General features: G+C 36.3%; 1 protein-coding gene across 1 annotated transcript in view; it reads right to left on the bottom strand.

Annotated features, from left to right (window-relative positions):
- The window catches only part of BABAM2 (BRISC and BRCA1 A complex member 2), a 160,314-nt gene extending 135,734 nt beyond the window's left edge, over nucleotides 1-24,580 (bottom strand). The window contains exons 1-2 of the mRNA XM_054394843.1: nucleotides 24,429-24,580; nucleotides 9,289-9,365 (exon numbers count right to left, since the gene is read on the bottom strand). Coding sequence (XP_054250818.1) covers nucleotides 9,289-9,365; nucleotides 24,429-24,556 — 205 coding nt within the window. The 5' untranslated portion in view covers nucleotides 24,557-24,580. The remainder of the gene's footprint in view (nucleotides 1-9,288; nucleotides 9,366-24,428) is intronic.
- Between the last annotated feature and the right edge of the window lie 409 nt (nucleotides 24,581-24,989).

The following is a 24,989-nucleotide window of genomic DNA, read 5'->3' as shown; positions in this document are numbered from 1 at the left end:
TAAGCATCAGATGTTTTGGGGGATGAAGTCAAATTCCTGAGGCATAGCTTCTTCCTCCTCTGCAAGCAATGAAACATAAAATATATTATTGCTTCATATCTCAAATGGCAATTCAAACACTATTGAGGGTTGTCTCAAAACAGCTAGCTAGAAGAGGGATCATATTTGAAAAAAGTACTACATTTAGATTGCTGTGTTTTGCATATTATGTCAAAGTCAAATGCAAGCTACCAAGATCAGGATTTTTGAAATACTGAAGTTTTAAAAACTTAGTATCATTTACTCCCTCTTCTCCTTGCCACCCACAACTCTAAGAAGGAAAAACAGGCAGTTCAATAGGAAACATTCCAATTATCCAAATTCTGGCCAAGAGAAAAGCAGTATTATGCATTTAATGGAGAGACTAAAATTAACTAAAAATATAAAACTTAATCATAGCTTGGCACAGAGTTTTCATCTTGCCAGTGTCACAAGATAGACAATTATTGATGTGACAGTTCACAGAAATCCAGGTTGTATTATTTCACTAGTAAACACACTTCAGAGTGTTTACATGTAGTCATCTGCATGTGAGATGTTAAGGAACACACTCACAGTTCAAGTAAAAAAATAATTAAAAAAAATTATCTAGCATTACTTCTGTACCTCTCAATCACTCTTTCCTCTTTATCAAGATACAAAATAATAATGCTGAGCTTTTGTACAAAGCACATTTGTGAGGTGGCAGGTATTACAAGCAAGATTTCAGCAGCTACTGTGAAATCTATTTATTTAAAATATTTAAATATTTTATTTAAAATCTACACTTATTTAAAATCTACACAATGACGTAGACCAGTAGACCAATAAAGTTACCAGTATGGCAAACCTTATAAACAATTCTGTTCAGATAAAGTTAAACCACATATTTTTTCAGGAATTATGAATGCAGAATTGGAGAAAAGCATTAACTGAACAAATCTTACAATAGATGGTTCAGTGCTATGTCCATCTGAAGTCATTCAACAATGAGAGTTTCAATAGTTAATCATCTATAGTTACCTTAGCTCTGTCTGGAAGCAGGATGCTGTAAAGATCAGATTGCAGAGGTTGAGGGCTCATGACCAAGAAGCCAATGGTCACTCTTAGCCTATGACTTGGGTAGCTAATGCTCCTCTGAAGGAAAAAAATTTAATCCTCAAATCCAAAGTCCCAATTTTCTTTAGTAAAATACATTTTGAGACTAAATATATTAGCATTAAAGCCAATGTGCATCACAAGACTGGTTTTCTCTCCAGTACAGGCATTTTCCAAAAGGCTATATAGTACATGGCTGAAGGGTTCTCCAGGCTATAAAGAAAGCTGTTATTTCAGTGCCTGTTAATCATACAGTCACAGAACAGTGCTGAGACTATTCTCAGAAGACACAACACTAGTGCTGAGACCAATCTCAGAACATTTTACAACCCATGGAACCCCAAAAATTGTACTGCTGTCCTTATTTTCTAACTAAATTTGAAACATATCATTAAGGAATGATTAACCCTCTTTCCGACAGCACCACAGGTTTTTCAACCAAACGAAAACCCTAAGTCATTCTGCTACAATCAAACCTCACACAACCTAAGTGACAATCAATAAAGACCAAAAAATTCATAACAAAACTGTGCTTCCACTTCAATGTAAACAATTAGAAAACCACTGTGTTTCTCTATAAATTCTCTATAGAGGATTTCAGTCTGTCAGTTAAATATAACATCTTACTAGCGAAGAGCTGAACTCAGAATATTTTTTTTAACATATTTAAAAAGCAAAAAAGCATCCTCTCACTTGGATTTTATCCTAGCAAGTCTCAGTTCTGTCAAGAATCCAAAATCACACACAAACAAACAAAAAAACCCAAACAAAACCACCACTTTTTTTGAACTGTAGTAGGCATTCACCCACGTGACCCCCGGACTTTGTACCTTTTCTGCTCCATCCTCTCCCCCTCCATATAGTTTCCCTTATGCTTTGTTAAATTTACCATACTAGGACAGAAAAATTACCACCTTTGACTCTAGAAACCTTAGGCACCAAGGTATGAGTTTGCTCTATTCGCCAGCTGTGAGTGTAAGCTATTTTCATAATTTATATACACTTGACAAAAATACAGCATTACAAGTCAGATTAAACATTAAGTGAACCAGTTCTAAATCTGAATTTTGTTCCTGTTAAATACCACAAACCAGAGAAATTAAAACTGCAGTTAACAGTTTGCTTGACAGGGCTATGATGCGTAAATAAAAAACTTCTTTACACTCAAATAAAAGGTATTTAAACAATCACAACAGCCAGTGCAACAGCCATTCTAGTTTTACTTCATACAATAACAACACTGGTTCTGCAGTAACCTACAAAATATTAAGTGTTACATATTTTGAATTACTGGCTACCAGTTTGTCCTCGTTTAGTAGAAATACTCATTTCTTTTTAAAAACCACTTCATTTAATATTGCATATTACCTGCAGCTTACACTCTTCAAATATAATTATTCTGGGGTTAAAAAAAAAAATTCACCCAACAAAGCCATCTGCAAAATTATTTTGCATAAGTGTTTGAGGATTATTAACAATTCCAGTTTCAAAGCAAAGTAATCAAAAAAGTCAATACAGCCCTGAATTCTCTCCTGTTCTTGCCTAAATGAAATAAACAGCCTTTTCCTGGCAACTGCAGCAGCTGAGTGTGTAGTTTCCTGTATGTTTACACTCTGTCCTGATTGCCTTGACAGAAGAGAAACTGAGGTGTTCCACAGTGCTACTGACCATGACCAGCATTAAGAACAACGCAAGAAAAATCTTGGCACATGCTCAGACCACAGTTATCTCACTTCTGTAGATACACTAGCCAATAACTACTGCAGTGGAATTAGATTCCTAATTAAATACTACTACAGAGTTTAAAATTGCTTCAATAAAGCCATGGAGTCAAAGATAAATTTAGAAGAAAAAAATGCATGATACATCTTTTGCTTTTTATTTTCCAGAAATACTACTTTCTCTTCCTTTTCTCTCCTCAGGCAAACAGCATTAAATTTTGAAATATTTTACTTTACTGGATTTAAAAGGAAAAGTTAATATGTTCCTAACAGACAAAAATATTAATAGAAACAGAAATATTAATACTCAGATCTATTGATTTTTTTAACACACACACACACACACACACAGAGTGCTCTCTTCTCATCTATCAAAATACATAAGCAAGTCTAACAAAGCTGTAAGGATTGACTACAAGCAAGATAGTGTAACTCAAACTCAGAAATCTCTTAAATCCTTACAGCTGCTTTTCACTGCCTATTCCACATACAGTTGTTGCTCTCCTGATAACTTCTTTTTTCTCTTAACTGTACTGTAAACGTGGTTGTACTGAAAATGTAATGACAATGCCACAGCATTAGCATCTCTGATTACCTAAAAGCAATAAAATTGGGAAGCAAAACATCAGTTAACTTCCTAAACTCTACTTTTGAAAGGATATCTATATTCTTCACCTTTTCCTGACCCTAATATTTCTAATTCAGCACTAAGTATGTAGAATAGATGTGTATTCGCTGCAGCCTGGAATAAGACCAGTCTGAATGGAATTCATCATGCAAAGGAGATCAAACACATTTGGCTTTTAAAAAACAAACAAAAAATACAAATGCAACTTGATGATGAAATGCACAGATAATGGGGAAAAGTGTTGATGCAAGTGACCAAACATATGTGCAGAAACAGGTCTGGGAAATTAAAGAAACTGCTCTTGTTAAATATCAAAAAGATAATAAGAAAAATTGTATTATTCACGTATTCAGAATACTATCCCATCTCTTCTAGTAGCCACACAAATTGTAGACAAAACAAACTGATCAGCTCCCTCTATAAACAAATTCTTACCTAAGGCAATTAGCAATGGATGATTTTACAGGTACAAAAAGAACCAGTTATTCACTAGGATTTGCAGACAAAATACTAAGTCAGTGTAGTCAGCACCATGAAAGGATTTAAATGGAATCATTGCAGACCTGCTGAATTGTCACTGGACTCCACCCTCAGGATTTTTTGCTTGCAGGCTTTAAGTCAAATACAGTAATACACTACCCATAGAGCACCTTATTAATTAATTGGCTGGCAAGAAAGATACAATGCCTGAAATGAGAGTACAACTTCAGTAAATACAAGAACTACTACTGGAAGAAGATCCAGGAATAATTCTGGTTTTACTGTGGCATTGCTGTTGCCAGGCTATTCTTCTCTTAAGTAGAGAATGGTAATTAAACCTCAGCAGGTCCACCTAAAACAATGTGTTGAAGCAGGACTTTGGCCCACGCAAGAGGACAACTACCTTCAAACGGTATCCAAGAATACCATCGAACTTCTGCTCATCTGACTGTAACCATCTAATTATAGTAAACCAAGTGTAGCTACAACTTCTTACAAGTTGTTTAGTGTAAGTCATAAATATTCCTGAGGCAAATTCAAATCAAGGTATGACAAAAGGAAAGGTTAAAAAGTCAATATTGAAGAGCTCTCTTAATAAAAAGACAATTTAAAAAAAAGTATTAGATTGCATTAAAAAAAAAAAAATCCCTTCTCTAATTCTGTGACACTACAGAAGAGATCCTAAGTACTCCACCACAGGCAAGGTACTCTAATACACTACAATAAACCAGGTCTCTATGAGCTTGTTGCAGTTGTTTAACCAACTTTTCCAATAAAAGAAAAAAGGTGTAAGAAGGATCAGGAGGATGGTTACTTGGTTCTTGAGCAAAGGGTTACAGGTGTGGTTTGTTGGTTTTCTTTGTTTTTCTTTCAACTGACAAATGCTGCTGTACAGGGAAAAAAAAAAGAGATGTAAGACTGCATACAGAGAGAAATTAGGCTCTGATGTAAATTGGTCAATTTGCCAAACTTGAGTAAAAGTAATAAAAGAGAAGATACTGACAAAAATTAAAGACAAGCAACATTTGGCAAACATATTAAAACCAGAAACACTGAGTAGATCAGAAAAAGAAAGGCAGAAGTGAAGGACAAATACATTCAAGCAAACAGACTGTAGACCATCACCAGTAACTACAACCCAAACAGAAGAAGAAAGGAGGAAAGAGTAAAATAGGAAGACACTATGGAATTACCAATGTGGAGGCCTAATCTAAAATATTTGAAGGCTCTGTAAATCCACACGTGTACAAAGTTACTTGTAAAATCACTTCTCCTGATGCAGAAATATACTATTCAAGACTTATACCTGAAAAAACTTCATTCATTTACTTGTTCAAGGGAAGACTAGAGCATAATAAAAAGTGTAAAAATAAATAAGAAAGAAAAATCACAAATAACTGAAGTGAGAGGAAAGTGATTATTTAAAAGGGCAAAATATTGTTGTAAACTTTGTATTCTACAAAGAAAAAAAAAATTAAAAGATTAGACTCTGAACATTTCCCACAGGACATGTGAAGTAGATAATGAACAGGTTACTGAAGGAACAAGATTCATTACCCCTGCCATGTAAAGCAAGACTCAGCAAAACTTCAAGAAACATGCTCCAGAAAAATCTTTGGTAAGTTGCATGACCCAGCAAAAACACACTTACCATATGGGTAATGATACCACCTAAGTATAACCTGAATTACAGTGACCAAAAAGTCCTTCCCATAAGAGCCTCAACTAAACTACAACTTGTGCAAAATATGCTAATGGTGCACAGAAGACTGACACATACACTGCAGCAACTTAGTTATGCAATTCTTGAATCTTACAATAACTTGTAAAATAATTTTTACAGATGTTTATTCACACAACAAAGTGCTTAGCAAACAGATTTGCAAAGTAGCTTTTAAAAGGGCAATAAGGAGGTCATGCTCTACTCCGTATTTATGATTTTTTTTTTCTAATTACTTCCTTAAAGCAGAAAGACAGTACAAACTTCCAGAAGGAGTTCCATCACAAGCATAAAGATAGATGAAATTCTGCACAGTATATTATGGGCAATATTCTTCAGACTAGCTCGGCAGCAGAACCGTGATTTCCCTGAGGCCTACAGCTAAAATGAGTAGGAAACTAAAGAAACAAAAATCAGAAGCAAAAAAAGAAAAACTAAATTTCAAAGAACAGAAAAGAAATGTTCTTTGGGATCAAGGAAACCAAAGTGGTGGTAGTAGAACCCTGAGCTGTAATCCACTCACATAAAAGCAGTAAAAATCAGATAGAAGACGAAAATACTAGAGTTCAAGAGGCCACAAAGAACAGTAGCATCACAAGGGCAACACATTGTTTAATCACTGTGAAATTCCAGATGACAGCACTCAAAGACAGAGAGGGAGAGAGGCATCAGTGCCTGAAAATGTGAAGAAAATGTAAAGAGCACAGGCAAAACAAAGTAAGTCAGGCTGTGTTAGCAGCAAGAAGCAGTGAAAGCTTGAGTGAAAACAGAAAACCAAACCCAGTGACCATGGAATTATTCTTAATGGTGTATTTTCATTATTAATATTATTCAATAAAGACTATTACAGCTTATAACTCTGCTTATCCTGACAGTTTCTACTACATCTGCCTTCATGTTTTAGCAAGGAAGACCAGTATGTCTGCAAGAGCTACAAAACACTTAACCTCAAAATATACAAATACTTCCCCCAGAAAGGATAACAAAGCTATTCAGCAGATATGGCTGTTCAGTTATCAGCTCAGCATACCTCTTACAGTCAGTTTTGTCCTTGGAACACAAACTCCACCTCTTACAGGACATTACAGACAGTCTTATTGGAGTTAAAATTCCTATTAATAGCTTGAAAAACTCAAACATAAAAGCAGTAAGTTTAACATAGCAGCACTGAGTGATAGATGAACTAAAAAAAAATACAGTTATCTCAGATTTTTAATTGACTACCTAGCAAAGTTTTCCAACCATTCTGGCCATGAAAACACAAAATTTATGGTTTCCTTTATAGAAGAAAAGGTAAAAATGTCTCACTGAAGCACCATTAAAAAAATTCAGAAGTGTGATGGAAGACAAATAGTATGACAAACTAATTTATCTCTAACACTGACATAAAATTTTCTCCATTACAAAATTGTGGGTATCTCCAAGTTTTCCAAGGTTCCTGGCTGCAGTTGAGTGCAACATTCAGTTAACATTCCAGCAGCTCAAAACACAAGAAAGAGTAAGGCAAATGTGACAATCGATGAAGAAAACACAATTAAATAATTAACTGGATTTCAAGAAAATGTATTACAATTACTAACAAGCCACTCAACTCACAGGATGTTTGATCTTATCAAAGCTAACAAAATAATTACTTTACACTACTATTGATGCAGCTCATCAAACACTGCATTGCCTGCAAGTACACTTAAGCCTTTTTCAAAAAAGCAGTGAACTTCCTGGTCTTTTGGGAAGCAGGACTGTGACTGTGTAGTTATACTTCTCTAAAGCAGCACAGCAATGGGATTCACACTACGATATTTGTGCAGTGGCAGCGGTTATGATTGATGATATGCAAAGATCTGATCTGTTGCAAAGAGGATGTAACAGAAACCACAAAGGAACTAAACACTTCAAAGCTTGTATCAGGCACCACGTAGTGAAGAACGTGCACTGAAGATCTTAACATTTTCAGCCGATCTTTTTATTCTGACAGATTTTGCAATTTTCCTTTGCAGAAATATTGTGCCCTTGGAAGATAACATATCTAGCAACAGCCTACAACAAAATATCTAGAAATTTCTGGTTGCACACCATGGCCATCTTTCCCTGACATCATTACAGGTCTAAACACAAAATTATTAAACCTTTCTTGCATCTGCTGACATCACTATTCCAGATGATGTGAGACTGAACAATTCACAGCATTTTCAAATGCGTAATGCTGAAATGCAAAACATTACTATTATTTGAATTCACTGCTATTACTAGGTACCTCTGGAAAAGAGAGACTTATTTAATCCACTTTCAGCTGATCCCGTTAAAATACATAGCATGGTTAAATTATGTGGTTTGTATTTTGTGAAGGTGGAGAAAAGCACTAAGTTTTTTTAATTGCTTATGTAATATCCAAAACGTAACAGAAGAGGAAGAGGAGGGAAAAAAACTGATTTCTTAATACTGAAGTTTAATGCACAGTCCATAATCATATTTCTAGGTACTTTAATTGGACTACAATCATCACAGTCATGCATACTGGCATTTTAATCTACTCATTTTTTTTTAATCAAATAAGAACAATTCTAGCCTCTATTTTAAAAAAAAGCTAAAGACATAAATCTCTCAGAATGTAATAACGGAGCCCTGTATGGTAATAAATGAGCAAATGACAACAGTTCCATAGAAAATAATACCACATTCTAGAGCCATGTCATCCAATAAAACTTCTTTTCACTGTCTTGATTGTAGCCATCAAACAAGTCTCAAGTAGAATCTAATACACATTCCAGGCCACATCAGATCTCCACAGATCGAGATTGCCATACAATATAACTTTTTTTTTTAATATATAATTTTTCTTAAGCTACTGATTAGGTTACTTGGCTTCACATAATATGGCCATTACTTACTGATTTTTTTTTTTAATAAATTCATAGCCACGTGATTTTTTTGTGTTTGCCTGCCTTCTTTTTTTCCTCCTTAAAATAACTGATAGCTAGGACTTCATATTCCATTTCACTGTAAACCTTTGAAAAAAAAACAGGCTAGCTGAAGAGTGGGAAAATGATCCAGCTATCTACAGATCCTCCAATAGCATTCATCCAATAGCAGTAGAAACTTGTGCTGAAGATTCTCCCCTCTGTACACAACGGGGAAGAAGAGTACAGAAGTTGAAACTGCAATAGTAAATTAGAAAAACTGAAGTCACACTTATCTGGTCAACTGTACCAGTTACTGTTTGGAGATATCTAATAAACAACTGATTTCTTTTACTGGAATTTAAAAAAGAATTCTTAGGAAAAAAAAAAAAAAACAACACAACCAAATCATACACAAATCATAACTAAATCTAAAAAGGATTATAAGATTGTCTTATAACATTTCATTAGAAATACTGGGGGTGGGCGAGGGTAGTTTGTGGCTTTTGGTTTTTAGCCCTCATTTTCACATTTGTAATATCAAGGAAGGCTGTAAACCTCTCTTAAAAATTAGATATTCTTACAGTTGTGTGTTTTCAGAGATGAAAATTTAAGGGCAATCCTGTGATATCTCAAAATTCATAAAATTAGTTAGACATACTCAGAAACTTGATATAGAACACTAAAAGAAAAGCCAAGATGTAACAGCAATAGCTTTCAACTTACATTTGAGTGTTTCTCCAGCATAAGGGATATGTAGCTTAAAACGATCACAGCTAGGTCCAGGGGTCAAGGACGTACACCTGAAAATGAAGAGAAGAGAAGAATGTGCTAAGTAGTCACAGATAATAGTAGATGCTAACATGATTCTATAGGGTGCAAATAACTGACACAATAAAGACGTTGTGAACACCAGAAATACTCATCCTTATTATTCTGGGAAAGAAGAAAAGGTGAGAAAGATGCAGGAAGTCTACTCTCTTTTGATCAGCAGTTTTCACAACAGCATAAAAACCTAGGATTTGTGCCATCTTCTTTCCCATATTAACACAGAAAATACACACATGAAATGCCCTGGTTTAAGAGTGTTATTGGAATAATGTCAGCTAGTCAAAGCCATCAAATCTCTACTTCATATACAATTTTGCAGGTCACAACTCTGTACCTGTGTTACAGTAATATGGCTATATGCTCCCTATCCCTGCCATCTGGATACCTGGGTAAAATCTTAGTGTCAATACACTGACGTTCAGTCATTTTTATCTATTTTAACCTTTTAATTTTTTTCCTTGTGGAAAAGTCTCACGGTAGGCTTCCAGGTGAGCAAGTTTCAGAATGAGGTATTTGAAGCTGTGACAATTGAGGACATAGGTTCACAATCTGTGACTACTTCATACCTCCAGTTTATCTGGAATATGACATCAGAATTGGATCTCACAGTGATGCGTGAGCACTTTACGTACACACTCATACACACAAAAATATCACTGAATAACTGTTTAGTATCTAGTCCAGAGATGACCAACGTTTTCATATCTCAAGTCATGTACCAAAATCTTTGCAAAACAAAGAGCAAAATATCTCAGTTGCAAATGGAGAAACACAAATTGTCTCACTGACAGGAATGGTTCCTGGAGATTCCACCACCATTGGCTTCAGTCTCAGCAGCAAAAATACTGGGAGCCCTTAGCAGTTCATTACTTTCCATATCTATTATCAGGACCTCTGGGTCCTGATAACTCAGAGGTCTTCGTGCCAGCCTGGTATCACTGAGAATTGTTTATAGCACCAGCACAAGATCTAGGCTTGTTACAAGTGACTTAAGGATTAAAGCTAAAGCCTGGCCAACTTCAGTCAAAACAAACAGTGAAAAGAAGGTAGACAAATGTAAAATAACTGGGCTAAGCTCATACATCACTGGCAGAGCTGTAATACAAACCATTGACAATATAATGAAACAGAAGATGTATTTACCAGGCTATACAGGTGGGACAGAATGCATAAAAATTCTGTTCCTACCTTAAGAGAACTATACAACACAGTAACTCCTGCAGCTCTTACTGCAAAAGAGGAATCAGGGCAAGTGGGGTAATGTTAATTCTCACTGAAACACACAAAATGCTTCAGAGAGTCATTTCTCTCAGATGCTGTCTCTATACTATCTTTTATCTGTACACTTGAAAGTTAAGGTAAGCACATGCATTAGCTTCAGATCATTTTTATTCTGTGAGCTGTATTTATCATTTAATCAAATTTGTGACCACACATAGTTTTGTCAGTAAGAACCTGCCACAGAACTACAGATCAATTAACTTACATGAAGTTTCCACAAAGATACCAAACTGCTTGCATGTACAGAGTACACAGAATCTAACACAGTTACAATTAACAGCCTACACTGATTCAGCAAAAATATACTACTTTTTTTTTCAGTACCATTAGAGAAATTAGATAACTGTCCTTGCACATAAAGGGAAGCAACACATGTCCTATCTTCAATTTATAAAAGGTTTTTGCAATGTTTTGTGAGACCAACATGGAAAACAATCTATAAAAGCGTAATTTATATACAACTACTATCAGATATGTGCAGAGCTAACTGGAAAGTAAGTTTCAAAAAATTATTAGTTCACGTATTGCTTCATCCAGGAAGAAGACTGGATTTTCTTCTGGTAGGATACTACTTTACAGCTCACTGAAAGACTGATGATGGAAAAAATATAATGTTTATTAAACATGATGATGATGCGAATATGACAGGGAATGCAGCATGGTGGATGAGAGTACCAGAGCTGAAAAGTGTTTTGATTATTAAATCTATAGTCTGTATTACTATAGATTATTAAATCTGTAGTCCATACTACTTTTTTGAATTACATCTAGGCAGGGCTTAGCAAGACCAGTAAGTGCCACCAGCCTTACTGGTTCTGTCTGAGAATCCAGAAGATTGGGGCTCTAGTGCATCTCAAACAAGAGAACATAATCTTTTTAAAAATGCATTTTCTTTTTCATAGGCGAGAACAGCAAAGCAAGAGCATCTATCATTAGGGTGTTTTAACAGCTATAGGTATAAGAGTATTATTATCTACTTTCAAGTCATTTCTAAGGCTTACATCATACATAAGGCAAATTCTTGGAAGCACACAAAAAATCCCAACACACACACAAAATTACCTTGCAAGTTCCAAAATATGTCTGCAATATTAGTGAATATTTAATGGAAGTTTCTTGCAAAGTCTCATAGGTCAGACTGTAGCATATTTCTCAAATACCATCAAAATAATATTGTCATTAGCTTTTGTACAGGCAAATATTTCCGATATTGCAAATACCCTACAACCTTTTCTTTCAGCACAATGGGCCATTTGGAAGTACTTGGGGAAAGTGTAATATTCTTTAGCAATAAAATAAAAGTCTGCTTGAATGGCAAATGTCCCCAAAAGCAATACAAAGTATTCCCCCTAGATTCTTATACTGCACTAGAGATGTTTTTAATTTCACTGGTCTAAAAGTGATGGAAAGCAACAGTATTCACAGTTGGGTTTTGGTTTGTTTTCCAAATTAATCAGACTAAGCAACCAGGCTGAGCAACCAAGCAGAAATCTTATGTAGGTCCATCTGAAAGGAGACAGTTATTTTTTAGTATAACTAGTAAAAGAAAAAACTCTTAAGGCAAATCAGAACATGTGTATATATGAACTCGTTTCAACAGAAAATCACAGGTAAAGACCTCGATATGGACATCTTTCCCTGCTTGAATTTCCTTAACACACAGAACCTCTCATGACTACAAACATGCCCAACCCAGAAGCTCAGCCTCTACCATCTCCAAAATGTAAGACCCTTTTAATAAACATGGTCCACATAAACATCACACTGAATAGGAATGACTTGTAACAAGATCTTTCAAAGATTATTTGTTGTCCTATCTTCACAGGGAATTAAGAGATAGAACAGTAATACCTGGTATTGAAAATTAATTCCAGAAGCTCATTCTATATCATGATGAATGGACATATTATCTACCATCTCCCTCTTCTTTCATGGAAAAGTATCACACTGGTTTGCATATCTTCATCTAAGCAGTCAGTATTTTACATAGGAAAGCCATGGAAGGAAGAATTAATGCTCTGAAGCTTGAACCATTGGTATGAATAAGTCTTCGTAAGATGATTAATGCTGTACCACAAGATCTCCCATGATGGTTTTCCAACTAAAATATCAAAGAATCATCAACTTGCCAAGTGTTTGGGACAAAAGAGTATCCTTGAATGTATCACCTAAAATTATGCTGCCATATTCAAATGAGCTGTGCTGAGATCTGCATTGGAATGTTGTAGACAGAATCGAATATCCAAGAAACCACAGCTGAATGCAACCTCATTTAGCTAAATTCCTTGAACAAATACAGCAGATTAAACTGGAGCTGAGATACATTACATCCTTATGAAATACATATTCCAAGTAGGAGACAAGTAGAACATGCCTTTGTTGAGTGTTTGATGTATCTTACAGTTGTGATTGTCTGTAACCTATTAGGAAAAGGTTTCATTCACAGTAAATAAAACACACAAAAAAGTCACCCAGCTCTTGTTCAAAAAAAAAGTCACAGTCAGTACCAGATGCTTAGAATGACTTAGAATTCTTTATCATTCACAAAAGGAAAGACAGGAACTATTATCACAGAGAAAAAAGAGCAAAGGGGGAAAAAAAAGTTCAGTTGAGTTTTGCTGCTTGGAATAAGGCATCATCTTATAAAGACAGGCATAATAGAGGGTATTTTTTGTGTAACTTAATCATTTTTCCCAGAGTATTCTAAAAGCCTCTTGAAAGGCAATTCTAGTTCAGCTTAATATCAAGGTTTTCTCTGATACCAATGTATTTGTAATTGGCTATTATGTTGATTTGACTCTTCTTCTGTTTTGTTTAAGCTAAAAAAACACTCTTCTCTTTCCTTCAGAGTCACTTCTATATTTTTACAGGATTGAACCAATGATGATGAGGGCTGTGATAGTCCTAGATTTCAACACAATCTTCCTATCAAACTTGTTGTCTACAACTATCACTTCAAAGCATTCCCAAAACAAGCAGGTTTAAAGTATTTGGGTTCTGATAAGACTTTATCCGTAGTAAGTTCTGCACTAGCTGAAGGTGTTGCCATGAAACAAGAGCCAAAGTGTTTACTACCTTAATCCTTAAAGCCCGGAGGTGATGGTTACTCAAAGAATTTTTTTAAAAACACATGCCTTAGGAAAACAACCCCTTGCTTCCCACCATAGGCAGGTTTGCTTTTTTTTTTAAAAAAATTCAGGTAACTATGTAAAATTGATTCAGCTGCCAGCAATCTGCTTTCACTAGAAACATTATATAAATGCATTTAATGACTACCGTCATTATTAGAACAAATACAGCAGCTATATGTTAACAGAAAACGTGTATTTACTTGAGTGAGAGTTTGCCAAATGAGATACTGCAGGTAGGGAGAGCTCTGGGCCTGCTTTTAGAACTGTGAATCTTCACATCTGCCCTGATCTTGAGGCAGGTGTTCTGCAATCTCCCACTATAATGTTGCCTCTGCTGGAGGCAGACATTCAGCCCAGCCTCTTTTAGGGAGGCAGTGTAAACACATCTGAGATTTCAAAACATAGATACTTCTACACTAAATGAAAGCACGTACAAATCACATAATTGTGATTGGGTTTTTTTGCTGGTTTTTTTTTACTATCACAAACTCCCTGTTCATTTAGTCTAGGAAGGCTAGGCTGGGAACTCACTATCATTGGGTCTTAAGGAGATAATTCTCACAGACATCAAGAAAATAATTAACATGTGACAAAGGAAAGTTTTCAAACTATTCTATGTTTGTAAAGCACAGAATCATTTTTCAGAAGCAAGACCTACACTCTGGTAATTGCCTTTAACTCCCTTTCCAAACTAGACTGGGCACACATATTCCCCAAAAGAATAAAATAAGAAAAAGAAAATTGAAATTTTAATGAAGGAGTGGTTGAAACACAAATAGAAACAAGGAAACGGTAATGAAATAACCCTTGTAACGCACGCTCCAGTAGACTATGCTTTGGTAAATAAACTAGTGAATTCACAGTATCATAAACTACCTTTCTGTCACACCTTCAGGCAAAGAAAAGGCACTACTCCACTATACTGTAAGATCACCTGTACCTCAAATTCGTGGAACTCATAAGCAAGTTTTAGAGAATAGTATGAAAGAGTGGAAGATGCATCCTTTGAATGTATCTATCACCATTCCTTCCAGTCAGATTCTAAATCCTGTTCAATATTTTCACAACTATCTGATTATGCATTCCTCTGCAGTGAAGCAGAAGCTATTAATCTCTCATGTTCTACTTCTGCTCTTCACTAATGTGAATTCAGTTTCTGGTTAAAACAAACAAAAAAAATTTTGCTTCCAAAAAATGCTTTTAGGTTACTCTAAAAGAGAGCCATTCTTTGCCAAGTACAAAATTACAATCTACCACCTGGAGTTTCATATCTTTTCAGCATATTCACACAGAGTGTATTCACACAGTAAATCACAAAAGCTAAGCTATTATAAACATGTTTTAGTAAGTCGTTCAGCATTAGTCCCAATACCACCTGTAGTAGCCATAAAGACTACCAACTTATTTTCTATATAATTTTTTTCACACCATAGGACTGCTTAGTTTATCACAAAATGCAATTAATTACTATCAGGAAAAAGCCATAATGACTAAAAGCATAGTCTGCATTTATATATTGTCTCCCTTTAACAAACTAAATAAACAGGGAGGCCCAGTGATCCTACGTCTTTTCACATTTTCTTTCAAAGTTTTCTTTTAATTGCACATTTTTGGAGCTTTCTGGTCAAAGAGCTGTAATTATTTGATTTCCTCCCAGATGAAATTTATTTTAATACAATGACCACATATTCACTTCTCTGGGTATGAAAGTCAGACCGAGCAAGGATCACCACATTTTGAACCTAACTCCATAGTTTTTCAGTTGCATGTACATTCAAATGGGTAACTTCAAATTGTGTATACTCAGTTAAAACACCACAGAACTGGAGACACAGCAGAAAGCCTATGAGAAGATGACATCGAAATAAAAGTATCAGTAGTCATATTTCTAGCATTATTTTAGATTAATCACAACATAAAGTATATGCAATACACTAAAAAGGCAGGAAAATCCTTGTCATATAAAAAAAATCACAACAGATCACGCTGTGAAACCACACCTGTAGGATGCAAACTCCACATAGCTGCATGTTACCTTTTTTCCCCAGCAAGTATAGCTCAAGAACCCATCACCTCTGTCTTTAACTTCTCATTTTTACATTAATACCCACAGTTCACAGGCACCTCAGCTGTGCTAATACTATTTTCAAGGCTACAACGCAAAGCATAAAATTAGTCATTCATCACTCTCCCCAAGGTCACATCTCACTGAAGGAAGCAGTTTTATTTACCCTCTTCTTGATATACCTTCTTCTCCCCATCAAATACCTGTTCTTGCCCTCACAGTCCAGTTTACTGTTTTCTCCAAGCATTACAGTATGAGCTGAATATGGCTCATCCCATAGCAGCCTCATAGGCACAGAAGAACAAGCAGCACCTTCTGCAGTGACAAGACTACTTACGAGCAGTCACCTTTTGATCCCAAAGAGAAGCCAGTTTACCCAAAGTTCCTACAATTTCGAGACCTGAGCCCAGTGCTGAGTCTGTCTTCACACCACTTCCAACACCTCAGCTACACCCTCAATCACAGTTCTCCTCCCTCCTGCATCTAATAAAACTCAGTGCTGTCTGTCTGCAGCAGTTTAAAACTGTCACAAGTCACGTGGAAGATACTATAACACAGAATCTCTAAAGAAATTATTCAAGTATCTTCACTGTAAATGGTTTGTGGTTGGCCTGAATCATATCACTTTTACAGGGTTTAAGTTAAGATTTATGACTAAGACTGATGTCATCCTGAAAAACAAGACAGTCAACTGCGTGTTAATTAAAAAAAAAATAATTACAGAAAGTCTTAAACAACATAAATCCAATTGAAAAAAAAAGAACTATGGTTGAGGTGCGCAATAAATTGTAAACTAACCTTTACTCATGACATTGAAACCAGCATTCTAGGGGAAGAAAAGATAGAATAGAGAGAAAGATGCAATGTAAAGCAGGAGATACTTTGAAAGGTCACTGGTAGCCCTAACTATGAACAAGAATAATCCAAACAAGTTTTTCTACCAGATGATGAAATTATCACCCAAAAGAGATCAACAGGTAGTCTGTCACACTTTAGGTTTAAAAACATCATTTCAGTGATGCATATCAATCTGGAGAGTATTTTTAGGAAAATATCATTTTAAGAGGTTTTTATATTTGTCCTTTTTTGCCTTTTCTTCATAATGGAATTCTGCAATTTCCTTTAATTAACTCAATTTCACTGTGATTCTTTTATCTTACAATAATAAAAAAGCTCAGTCCTAGTGGACTAATTTTGTTCCTTCAGCCATATACCACATATACAAAGTACCTGTGGCCTATACTGCAGAGTGGTTGGCTTCAGACATATCAATTTCCTTCTCTCTGGAAAGGCAAACTAAGTTCCCTTTTATCAACCTTTATTTTTCTATGGACTACTTTGAAGGTTTACCTTTACTTCAAGGACTGAATTCAGTATCTTCAATACAAACATCCATTTCAAGAGCAAACAAGCTCTAGGTGTTCAAATGCTCCCTTGCAGTTTAATAGTTCCTTCAAGGTATGTCTACACTGTGCAGTGGGGTGCCAAGCAAACGCCTAAGCTAAGTATCTCAACAAGAAGATTAAAATAGTTCAGGCACAATATTGCATTGGTGTGGTTATTCTGTTTCCAGCTGAATTTGAGATATTAAACCTACACAAATTCAGTTGTTACCTGAACTGTCAAAAAAATTCATTCCTCCATTGGTCAGAAGAAAGAGCCCCATGATCGATAGTTCAAGAGTTCCCATCTAAAAGGGCAGCAATCTGCAGATATCCATCTAATTGCCAACAGAGATGACAACGAAACTTCCCTCCGAAATACTTTACACAGTATGACATAGTGACCAATACAAGAAAAAGCCTATACAACTTTTAATTTCCCACAATGTTAGAGAATGTCTACTTAGAAAATTGTGTAGAGATTCTGTTTTCAGAAATCAATGGTTTGCTTCCTTTATTATCACTGACTCACAGAAGTAGTTTAAATAAGTATTCCCGTTTATTTCTGTTGGCTATAGTATAAACATGACAATCACATCTTCAACAGTGGTGCATACTGGTTTGTCAAGACTGATCCTCTGATCATCTACTGTGCTATCCTTAATAGGCCCCTAAACTCAAAGACTGCAACACAAAGGCTAAAACAAAAAAAAACATAATCTTGTGCTTCAGCATCATAACAACTTCTGCCTGACCAACCTGATCTGTTTTTATGATCAGGTTACCCATCTGGTGAATGCAGGGAAGGCTGTGGATGTAGTCTACCTGGACTTCAGCAAAGCTTTTGACACTGTCCGCCACAAGAAGCTCCTGGCAAAGCTGGCAGCTCATGGTTTGGACAGATTCACTCTGAAATGGGTCAAGAACTGGCTGGAGGGCTAGGTCCAGAGAGTGGTGGTGAACAGTGCTACATCCAGTTGGCAGCCTGTCACTAGTGGTGTCCCCCAGGGATCAGTGCTGGGCCCTGTCCTGTTCAGTATCTTTATTGATGATCTGGATGAAGGAATTGAGTTCATCATCAGTAAGTTTGCAGATGACACCAAGTTAGAAGCAGGTGATGATCTGTTGGAGGGTAGGAGGGCCCTGCAGAGGGACCTGGACAGGCTCAATGGGTGGGCAGAGGCCAATGGGATGAGATTTAACAAGGCTAAGTGCAGGGTTCTACACTTTGGCTACAACAACCCCAAGCAGTGCTACAGGCTGGGGACAGAGTGGCTGGAGAGCGGCCAGAAAGGGACCTGGGGAGTGCTGGTCGAGAGTAGGCTGAACATGAGCCAGCAGTGTGCCCAGGCAGCCAGGAAGGCCAATGGCATCCTGGCCTGCATTAGGAATAGTGCAGCCATCAGGCCAAGGGAGGTTACTCTTCCCCTGTACTCAGCTCTGGTCAGGCCACACCCTGAGTACTATGTCCAGTTCTGGGCTCCTCAATTCAAGAGAGATGTTGAGGTACTAGAACGTGTCCAGAGAAGGGCAACAAAGCTGGTGAGGGGCCTGGAACACAAATGCTATGAGGAGAGGCTGAAGGAGCTGGGGTTGTTTAGCCTGGTGAAGAGGAGGCTCAGGGGTGACCTCATTGCTGTCTACAACTACCTGAGGGGAGGCTGTAGCCAGGTGGGGGTTGGTCTCTTCTCCCAGGCAACCAGCAGCAGAACAGGAGGACACAGTCTCAAGTTGTGCCAGGGGAGGTATAGGCTGGATATTAGGAGGAAGTTCTTCACAGAGAGGGTGATTGCCCATTGGAATGGGCTGCCCAGGGAGGTGGTGGAGTCGCCATCACTGGAGACATTCAAGAGGAGACTGGATGAGGCACTCAGTGCCATGGTCTTAGGGCTGGGTGATCGGTTGGACTGGATGATCTTGGAGGTCTCTTTCAACCTGGTTGATTCTATGATTCTAAGTGTACAGTAGTTATATATTATTATGCCATGTATATGTGTGTGAGAAAGTCAGGCATACATAAAGTATATTTGCATAGGTAAACTGGAATTACTGACCATCTATTCAGGAATCTATTTTACTCAGCAGAAAAAAATAATAGCCAGTTGTTCTCAGCTTCTGGTGAAATGCAATATGCATCCAAGACTCACAGTACGCTAGAGAACAGTCCAGCTTACATTAAGCAAGTGCTAAAACTATTGATTCACAGGTTTCGAAAGGGGGATTGGGGTGGGGGAATTGGACCAGGTATCTAAATACTGTATTTTTATCTGTCTTTAAAAATAACAAAATAAGGTCTTAAGTTTTTTTCCTCCTGCAGTAATGCCCAATGCAAACAAGTAAGACAGACAACAGCAGAAAGTCCTGCACCAATATATTAACATAAGCCCTGGCTGTCGAAGTGTTCAATGAGTTACCAAGGTACAAATAGCCAAGACAGACTTAAATACCCTGCTCTTCTTTCCAACTCTATTTGGCCCATATGGTATTTGGTACTACATCATGTGAAGTTCTCCCTGAACAAATTAGGAAAGAAACAGCTGGCCTGTGTATCAAATATTTTCTTCCCACTTTTATTAAAGGATAAATCTGGTAGACATTACATTATTTTTTCAAGGTCAGACAAGAAGTCAGTCACTGTCCCAGTCTAAAAATACCAAAGACATACTGCTCAGTATTTAAATTGAACAAATCTTAGGAAAACATATGTAGTCTTCTAAGCTAGAGCCCAGGTTACTGAAATTATCCAATGCTACCTTTACTTTTTAAAATCCTTTCCTCACTCATAGCACTTGAACCTGACAAACATACACTTCTTTTCTGAACATCAAGCACCTTTTTTTCAAATTGGTGCACAAAATGATGCCAAACTACACAGAGAATATCTACAAAAACATGACCAAATTTATGGTCCCCACTTAGATCTTTATCAGATAAATTTTGCCTTTGCTTTTTCAACCTTCAGAAACAATGCTGGAAAGGAACCTTGGAGGCAGTCAGTCTTTTTGAAACAGCACAAAAAAACTACTATTTGAAGTTCCAAGCGATGCTCCAAAGTTACAACTCACACACTGCCCCATCAGAGCTTCAGACTGTTAAATTTTGCTTGAGTGACAACAAGCTACTAGTAATAAGATTGTGAAGAAACATACTTGTTATCAGAGACTGGAATGAAATTACCTATTCTTTGCAAAAGTAACAGCTTCAGACTTATCCAATACAGGCATTAAAGACTTGTAAAACCATGCCTTTCCAAGAAGTTGCCATATCCTCTCAAGTACACATTTTACCCAGAACCCTACTTTTTAGAATTTTTTCATAGCAATTGTGTTCAGAAGACTCTAGACTTCTTAAAGTTCAGTACAAACAAAATGCACATTAAAAACATTCTACATATAGAAACCAAGGTGAATGATAAAATGTGAACTTTCCTTGAGTAACTGAAGTAGAAGCTTTCTATTTAAATTAATCAGAAGATCAAGCAAAAGCTTTAAATAACCCCTACAGTGTTGTAGTAGAATTTCATAGTTAAGAAACATTATTTCATTAAATACATGAAATTTACTTTAAAAAGGGAAATGCCCAAAAGAAAGGTAAATTCCAAAGCATATTGTAGTCTACTCGATGACACAAAAAAGTAAATCCTCACTGCTAACTAGTAAGTGGGGCAATGAAGCTATAAATATTTTATTACAACTTGACAGTAAATGTGTGTGTTAAAATCTATTCCTACATTCTTTTGATGACTCTTCATATAGGTTTCTTTTGGGAATGTAACCAATTGAAAACCTAGCTCAGTATTAAGCAAAGAGGCAGAAATCAATAGCAAATAAGACAGGTAAAAAGAGAAAAACATTAACTTGGTTCAGCACAAACCAGTTACATAAAAATTCCACTATCAATCCCCTCAAATATAGATTAAGAGAATAAGGGAGAAATTTAAATTTCTGAGTGGATATCTTTAAAAAAAAAAAAAGAATCTCAACATACTCAACTTTAAATTATTGTATTCATTTTGAAATTTTGCATGGTGCAAAACAAAGTAATTAAAAAGAATTTGTTGAGTAAGAACAAGCTTGCAGCATAATCTGAGGCTCAGGCATGGGCCCTGATGAACAGCTGTAGAGAGGGGCAGGTTTTCAAAGGTAGTGTCCACCACAAATGTATTTTTCACTACTGTAGCACATCATAGGAAAAGCAGCAGCCTCTTCCAATAACTGGATTCTACATTATGCAATAATTAAACACTCTTCACACATGAAAATGTCCTGTGTTTCTAAATCTACCTATCACTTTGCCCCATTCAACATCTTTCCTGTGATTACATGTACAAATGCTAAGAAAAATGCCTTAGCCTCAATTCAGTTTGTTATGAGTAGATTTTAATGTCTCGTTAAGATTGGTGGTTACTTCAAACAGACAACTAGAGATTAACTGAATGAAACAATATATATGACAGTGATTCAATAGGTAGCAGTATTTTCTTTGGATCCCTCCACACTTGGAAGAAAAGTTAAATTAATGTATCATCATACCTCACGCTTTTAATCAACATCAGCTCTTTCATACAGTTTATAAAACAACCAAACTAAATAGTCATTCTCAGCAGTAAGTTAAAGTAAGTGCAAAATAAGTTCCTTACTAAGACTGCCTGAAATATGGATTGACTTTTCAAATAACTAAAGGCTTAACATTTTTCATTTACAAATCAAAATCAACTGCCATGACAGGCTATAAAGCTGCAATGTTATCCTGCACTAATAAAATGGAAATTCTTTCCACTTTTCAGTTGAGAATGTCAAAACCAAGGCTCTGAATGGACAAAACCTTGGAGATGTAACTGTGTTCAGCATGTTACCATTAAACTCGATTAACCATAGCTCCAGTTTTTAAAACCCATGAAATGAGAATGGACGGATCTTCACTTTATACATTTTGTTTTGTCATACATTGTAAAGCACTGGCTTATCAGGGAAATGGACTAATTACTATAACCTCTAATTTTCTATCAGAGTAACAGTGTGGTCAGCATGACGGCAGAGCAGTCATGCAGCTCCTCTCCTTAACCCAGAAGCTTCCATATGCTTCAGTTTTCAAAGTTAATAGCTATTGAGGTGATCACCTCAAGTATTTTAATATCTAAAAGATATATTATAATTGCACTTTTTTAAATCTTCCATATAATCCAGTTAAAGCATAAACCATTCAAAGGTTCTGTAATAAACTCAAGCTAGGCTATGAAAGAGATGCATTTACAGTCCCTTTCACATGTCAGCAAATACACAATCACTATTCCAAAGCAAAGTTTCTGAACTGATAATCCTTACAACTGCCCGTATTCATCAAGAACTGGTTTTTATTTAACTTCAAACATCTAATCTAATACCTCACCTCCTCCTTACCTTCCTGTTCCACTTTTTAAGTTTACAGGCCAATTCAGCCCCATTGAAACTGAAGGTACTTTTGCAGTTAATGTCCTGAACCTCTAGCAATTGTTACTACTTTCTGTTTACGTCAAACCTCTATGTCCTTGTACTTCTGTTTCTTCTTGCAGGTATCACCTACACTTTTCTCTACATGCAATTTCCTCTGCATTGTCATTTCTTTCTCGAAAAAAGCTTGACAAAAGCAAAAGCATGCACGGTTCAACACAGTTACTGTACAATTTGAATCACTGGGTGACAGGCTCAGTTGGGGGCAGTTTTTAGTTTTTTTGGAAAACTTTCATAATTTATCAAAGTAAATTCAAGAGCGTCATAAGATCAGTGGCCAAAACCTCAGAAACTTATTAAAAACACCTCTGAAAAGAGTCAGCTAGAAAGCAGTGCTATTATTTTAAAGGCAAGCAGCATAAGAATTCGGAGAGTAGAGAGCAATATCCTTATCTACCTCCTGACAAGGTGATACCTTCACCACCAGATTACAGCTGTGGTTTTTCTCCTTTTTTTTTTTTTTTTGTCTTCCTTTCTCTCAGATTCCATAGGAGAAATGTAAGATAGCTCCCATCTCAGCCATCCTACAAGACTAGTTCAAAACAAAACAAGATGCAGAACTGCTCACCCTGTCTCACGTAATCTGCAAACTTAAATGCAAAGTCAGACAACACTGATAACAAAGCTATAGCTCCTTAGACCTCCTAAGTACATCTGCACTTTCACAACACCTTACAGGGACAGAACAGTTCCTTTCAAATTAACACCTAGAATTCACACCTCATTCCTGAAAAAGCATTGTAACTACAAGAAAAGTACCTCCCAAACTCTCCATGAAACCATAATAAAACAGCATATTAAACAAAGTTTTCAGCAGAACTAGATTTTAAACACCAGTGACGTGTGGCTGTTCTCAAGATCTATCGGGTTATACTCTCACTCGAAACAATACATAATACAGTCCTGTGTACAAAAGCAGTGATTTAGATACCTTGAGCTAAAGTAATTTCAGGCCCTAAACTCCAGTATATCTGAAGTGGAGACAACGTTACATGTTCAACTTTAGAAGAATAAAGCAATTTCTAACAGGTCTCATCTTAAATAGTCTGTTTTCATCCACCCTGAGAGTCTCCACTCTCTGCAGAATGCCTAACGTAAACTCTAAGTATTTCAATTCCCCCATGTAACAGAGGTTATGCACCAACATTCCTTTGTATAGGTGGATCCCAAACTTTTTTACTATCTAAAAACCATCACAAACCTTTCTGGAATGAAAAATAAAAGGAGTAGCTTGGCCTATTTCAAATTCTTGGCCCTACATCCAGTTTATGTACTTATCTTGAGGGAAGTCAAATAAACAGAAAGTTAATTTTTTTGGTTATTTAGCATATTCATGACTACAGGTAAGGTCACAGACATTTATCTTTTAAGCTTTTCATTTACAGAAAGACTGAGTAAGCAATTGATACGCACAAGGGAAAATGTTTATAACTATCTCACTGCTGAAAGCCAGCACTATCAAGTGGCAGCAATGGAAGTATTTTAACAAAATTATTTTTGCCAACAATATGACAAATTAAGTCTCCCAAGCTACAAAACATTAGTAAGACAAAAAAATAATGTAGTTACTATGTCAGCTTTAAATATACTGAAAATGCTTTAACAGACATGAACCTAGTAAAATTCAGTCCTGAAAAGACACCGTAACTGTGAGGAGCTGAGTATTCTTTTTGGATGAGGAACTCACCCAGATTTCAAGTCTGTAATCCGTAAGCAATTAGTAGCATCCAGTCCTACTTTTCCATTTCTGACCACGCTGGAAATGAACGGCGAGAGTGCAGGAGAAATTCTGTTCAAGGCAACTTCAGGTGACATTTTATTACGTTCTTCTTTCCTTTTGTTTTGAGCTGCACAGGGATGGTAAGGAGAGGAAATAAAAAAATATCCTACTTAATACAAATTCACGTTCACTCTGCAAACTTCAATAGAAAAATCTAAGCACACAAAGCATCAATAATGTAGCCTAAGTAAAATATGCACTGGTTTATAAAGAAAAGTTTATAATTATTTATAAAGAAAAAAATGGTAATTTTTTTTCTCCTGCTTCTGCAACATTCAGTGAAGCCTGTTTATTCAACTGTCAACATAAAAAACAGAATTATGTCCTAGGCTCCTTTAATCAAGATCCTATCTCTACAAAAAAAAAAACAAAGAAAGAAAATTCAGGACCATTCTGACTCTCCATAGCCTTTCTTGTGAGCATTTCTATGAAGAGCCTCTAGTTGACAAGCCATGTTTGTTCTGCTTC

The sequence above is a fragment of the Indicator indicator genome, chromosome 2 (assembly GCF_027791375.1).
Source record: "Indicator indicator isolate 239-I01 chromosome 2, UM_Iind_1.1, whole genome shotgun sequence".
Classification (NCBI taxonomy): Eukaryota; Metazoa; Chordata; class Aves; order Piciformes; family Indicatoridae; genus Indicator; species Indicator indicator.
The sequence above is the reverse complement of the archived record's forward strand: the minus strand, read 5'-3'. Positions and strand labels throughout refer to the sequence as shown.